We start from the raw sequence: 5,417 nt of genomic DNA on the forward strand, positions 1-5,417 counted from the left end.
TAAAAAGTCAGTTCTAAAATAAAAATTCCAAAATGTGCAGTTTTAACATATATACCAGTACAAGGGATGTATGGAAAAATCAATTTGGCGATATATCTCGATATTTAATTTGCCAATTCTTGTATCAATTTAAAATATTAAATTATTTAGGAGCAAACACAGCTGCAGTGCTTAGTGTGGCAATCATTAAATGCAATTTATTTTGCTATTATATTAATATGAGAGCTGTATTAATATTCATGTAGTTTTTTTTCTACATCATACCCTTTTTAAAAAAAATAGTCTGCTACAATCCCGGAATATATCGCGATATGCATCGTAAGACGCGTATCAGGATATGTATCATATCCTGAGACGCGTATCGTGATATGTGTCGTATCCTGAGACGCGTATCGTGATATGTGTCGTATCCTGAGACGCGTATCGTGATATGCATCTTATCCTGAGACGCGTATCGTGATATGCGTCGTATCCTGAGACGCGTATCGTGATATGCGACGTATCCTGAGACGTGTATCACGATACGCATCATATCCTGAGACGCGTATCGTGATATGTATCATATCCTGAGACGCGTATCGTGATATGTATCGTATCCTGAGACGCGTATCGTGATATGTATCGTATCCTGAGACGCGTATCGTGACATGTATCGTATCCTGAGACGCGTATCGTGACATGTATCGTATCCTGAGACGCGTATCGTGACATGTATCGTATCCTGAGACGCGTATCGTGACATGTATCGTATCGCGTATCGTGACATGTATCGTATCCCTAGACGCGTATCATGATATGTATCATATCCTGAGACGCGTATCGTGATATGTATCATATCCTGAGACGCGTATCGTGATATGTATCATATCCTGAGACGCGTATCGTGATATGTATCGTATCCCGAGACGTGTATCGTGATATGTATCATATCCCGAGACGTGTATCATGATATGTATCGTACCACCAGACTCTTGAAGATACACACTACTAATATAAACAGTCCCCTATATAAATTTTCATTAAAATTAAAGCATGTTTTTGCCAGATGTCATGTTATTTCTTTCACTAATGGAGGGATTACCAAAACAGTCTCTGCATCTGCTCCTGATCCTGCCCCTCTGTCAAATTTTAGAATCCTTTGTGGCACAAGAATAAAAAACGTTTGCCCACCTGGATTAAATACACTTTCTAATGTAATATAATGAACTTTTACTTACTCCATACTCAATTATTTTTTTGTGAAAGTTGCTTTTTTTAAAAAAAAAATAATGAAAAAATCACATTTCCAGTCTGCGGCTGTTAGTGCCTGCTTTTATTTCTTAAGGGGTGGATATCAAAGTCCTTTTTTTGTGCAATTAATATTCACAGTTATGTACATTCAATTAGTCAAGCCTCACATCAAGCACTTTTGCAAAAAAGAAACCAACAATAAAAGTAAAAAGTTACAAAACAACTCAAATTAAACAATATATTTCTCTCTTTTAAAAAGAACTCCTAATATGAGTTAAATTATGATTGCTTCATTTTTAACCGTAGGCACATCGTACATGTGTGAGGCGTCGTGGAAGGATGATGGAGGTGTCTTTTCTTCTGGTGTGTGAAAATGAAAATAACGTTTAAAGGTTTCCTGTGCTCCGGCTCGTCCAAGATGTCCGATATGTGAGAAAACGTGACTGGAGCTCCTTTTAAAGGTGTGGTATGGGTCGAAACACGATGGGTCTCTTTGGTATAAAACTACCATGTCTTCCTACTTTAAGAGTCTCATTTTAGAAAAAGCAGTCACAACAGAAGAAAAACAAAATCCTCTACCTCTCAATTTCCAATAAATGGCAATAAATTTATGAACACAAAACCCTTTTCTGGTTCTGGAAGTGCACAGGTGCATCCAAGCATGAACGAAATGTGGGATCACAGTGGTGGGATGGGAAATGGCTTATCTGTGGCGTTAAGAAGATGAAGGGAGTGATGTGGCGGGGCTCAAAGTTGGCCCGTATGGCAGCCCGTCACGCCTTTTGTCCGCTCTCCTCTTTCATTTGAATTTCTGAACTTTTTTTCTTTTCGTAAAGACATTAAGTTTGCCAAAATGAACGTTTCAATACAGAGAATGAGAAATGTGAGCTGTACTTACCGCTGAGGTTACTACAGCTAAGTCAACATAAATGTTGTTTTCCTATGATTTAGTTTAATTGTTTTGATCAGCGGTTTGTTAACAGATGCATTTTGGGTAAAATAATAAATTGATTGAATATTTGCATAAAACAGACTTCTAAATAATCGGTAGTTTTATTGCAGCATTGATAGAAATCCAACTTCTTTCGTTGACAGGAAAACGTTCACCTGAACCTGATGCAGTGCAATGGACAAATTTAGGTTGCAAAGCGGTTCCCCTCAGACTCTTTGGGGTTGCACTGCTCTTCGGTGAAAGCCCTAAAAAGTACTTTCAAGTCTCGCTGTTGCTTGGGAGATAAGAGCGGCAGACCAGAGTGACGGGAAGAAATGAGGGATGGGGAAAGAGAATAGAAAGAGATGGAAGGAGTGGACTGAGCGTGTAGGTCAATCCTTTCACTCTGCTAGACTGTATTTTTAGGATGCTCTGCACGTCTACTGGGACCATGGGAGTTGCCAAGGTGACCCGCTTTCACCACAATCAACTAAGTGATCCAGAGTGTCTGCTGCTCAGGAGGGGTACAAGGCAGAAACGAACAAAAAGTTCTCCTTGACGGTTGTAAATTTGCCACACTTCATCTCCTTTAGCACAGTGTCTTCAAGTAAAAGAAAACGTGAAATAAAACCCACAACCGCCTCGTTTTCAGGGAAAGCACATGCTGATATACTCGATTCACCTAAGGCAAAAGGACAGTGAGGAAGAGTGGGAAGTGCTCTGGAGGTGCCTCCCCACCGCTCACGTCCACGGTGCTGCAGAGTCTGGGTGTAGAAAGAAGGAACGCACTTGGATGGTGAGCAGAGCTCTTCTCTGAGTCAGGATGTGTCCTTTCCTGGAGGCTCTGCCTCTTCAGTCTTGGAGGGTTGCTCAAGGAGACGCGTTGAGCAACTTTGTGGATTTATTGGGGTAATTGATAGCCAGACTGATGGCAGCAATGTTCTTCAGAGCCTGCATAAGGGGAAGAAGATGGATAGAGGTCAACACGGGAGAAGAAGAACTCTGGCTATGAAGGTTTCTGGTTCTATGCGATTACTGAACGTTTCAGGATAAACATTCATAGGAATTAGAGTAAATAAAAAACAATAGTTCGACATGAGACCACATCCTTTAATTGAAGCGTCTGATTGGTCAGTTTATAAAGGAAAAATATATTTAAAAAAAATAATTCTCAAGAACATGTTAAAAATGAATCAGATCAAGAATGGTTATTCTGAATGATAGAATGACTGAATAATAGCTGTTTATTTCTCTATAGAAGTCTTTGGGAGTTTGGCTTCTTGGAACTTCCTGTTTGGAAAGCCAGGGGAGAGAGGTCACTAAGTTCATGGTTTATGTTTGGTGTTTGCTTTCATTACAATTATTTTATCAATCTCCTCCACATGAAAGGCTTCATGTTGGACACATTTAGACAGAAATTCAGTTTAATGTTTTCTCAAAAGATTGAAACTGGACATAACTTCCATCAGATGTTTCTGCTCTGAACTGTGTCCTGGTTGCAGCTCCAGAACGACATGTGGCTCTTTTATCTCTCAATGTTTGGCCAAACATAAAATAAGTCAGGGAGACTGCTGACCCAGCCATGTTGGAGTCAGCAGTCTCCCTGCTAATGGCTGCCTAACCAAAACTACCTAAAGAAAACAAATAAACAAAGCCTGCAAACTAAGACTACCAACCCTAAACTAAAATAACAAAACCCAGCAGTGTAAGACTGCTGAGGAACAAGAGGGGAACAAGTAAAATAAATAAAAGAAAAATAAAATAGAAATGTTTTATGTAAGGATGACTTAATTAGTATTTATTTAATTTAAATTAGTTAAATGTATAAATAAATTGATGGCTGAGGAGCACATAGATGATAAACTATGTAGGTTTTTACATCCCTGTTGACCTCCAGAATGCACAGATTTTATATGCAAAGCCAAACTTTGGTTAAAAATTTGATCTTTCATGAGTTAAAGTACGTTATTTTATGCTGCACAACATTGGTTACTAACTGTCCAGAGCTGCACTGAGAAGATCCTGTTTGGCAAAGAGCATCTTTTTTCATTTATTTATCTATTATTTATTTTATAAATAATTTGAGCTTCTGTCAAAAAAAAAAAAAAAAAAAAAAAGTCATATTTTGAGAGATGCTGGTCTCTTTTTATATTTTTGCCTTTGTTCGTGCCAAAAAATAGACATAATTCATATTTATTAAAAATTGATGCAAATCTAAATTTCTTAAAGGCTAAAATAAGGTTTGATCAGCAGAAAATGAGCCCAAATGGCTGTTTTACTATTAAAAGTTGGCGACCCCTGATCTAGCCACTGTTCTGTTTTTTTATGAAACTGACAGGTGTTGGGTAACAGCAGAGCAGAGCCTCCCACAAGGGTTTTTCTAAACCACCCAGCATCCTCTGCATCTCTGAACCGCCTTCAAGCTCCGCCGCTGCATCGCCGGACCCCCCCCCGGTGCAGAGGACGCCGCGGCTGGCTCTGCCACGAATGCTAATGGACTGCAATTATCAAATACATTAGCCACGAGCACGGCCCACTCACATTCAGCACAGGAGAGAGCGGCGCCGAGGGACCTGCGAGGTGCCAACGGCTCGGTGATTCACAGCAGAATACTGTACGACCGACTGTTATGCAACACAGCCACCGAGGACCGCTTGGTGACTGTAGCTAGCAGCCTGAAAGGGTTTAGCTAGAAGGAGAGAGGAAGAGCCGTACCATGGCGGTGTGGTTCAGGAGCTGCTCGTCCGTGGTCATGGCCGTCAGGTACTCCTGGAGGATTCCCTGAGTCTGAAAAACACAACAGAATAGATGACATAAGTTAATGGTAGACATGTACGGGTGTAAATGAGAGTCCTGATCACTTTTGATCACCATCTCAGCGTTCCGCTGAGATGGTGATCAAAAGTGATCAGGACTCTCATTTACTTCCTAAACCGTGGGATGCTGGGAAAGCCGCTGTGGGACCTAAAACTGCACAGATGAGGAGAGCAAGCATGCTAGTCCTGCAGACACAGTCCAGAGCCATGTTCCACTGGAAACATCCTCCAACCATTTGTACACTTACCAGAACGTGACACATGGTTTTCATTTTGAAATATTCAGATGACTTCCTGCAGCTGACTTGGTCATAAAATCCAGACATTGGTTGAGTCACAGAGAACTCAGAGCTGGATTTCAATCCACTTTTCCAGCACATGTAAACAGAAATGTAAGCTAATGCAAAGTCAACAGAGCATGGGAACCTTCTGTATTTCTG

At 40.4% G+C, this 5,417-nt stretch overlaps 1 protein-coding gene across 5 annotated transcripts in view; it reads right to left on the reverse strand.

The window, feature by feature from the left end:
• Positions 1 to 1,282: 1,282 nt before the first annotated feature.
• Positions 1,283 to 5,417, reverse strand: part of zzef1 (zinc finger, ZZ-type with EF hand domain 1) — a 40,644-nt gene continuing 36,509 nt past the window's right edge. For all 5 annotated transcript variants that reach the window (XM_024265663.2, XM_024265665.2, XM_024265664.2 and 2 more), the window contains 2 exons: positions 4,877 to 4,948; positions 1,283 to 3,112 (listed from right to left, as the gene is read on the reverse strand). In XM_024265663.2, the coding sequence (XP_024121431.1) occupies positions 3,032 to 3,112; positions 4,877 to 4,948 (153 nt within the window). In that variant the 3' untranslated portion in view covers positions 1,283 to 3,031. The remainder of the gene's footprint in view (positions 3,113 to 4,876; positions 4,949 to 5,417) is intronic.

Source organism: Oryzias melastigma, linkage group LG14 (assembly GCF_002922805.2).
Source record: "Oryzias melastigma strain HK-1 linkage group LG14, ASM292280v2, whole genome shotgun sequence".
Classification (NCBI taxonomy): Eukaryota; Metazoa; Chordata; class Actinopteri; order Beloniformes; family Adrianichthyidae; genus Oryzias; species Oryzias melastigma.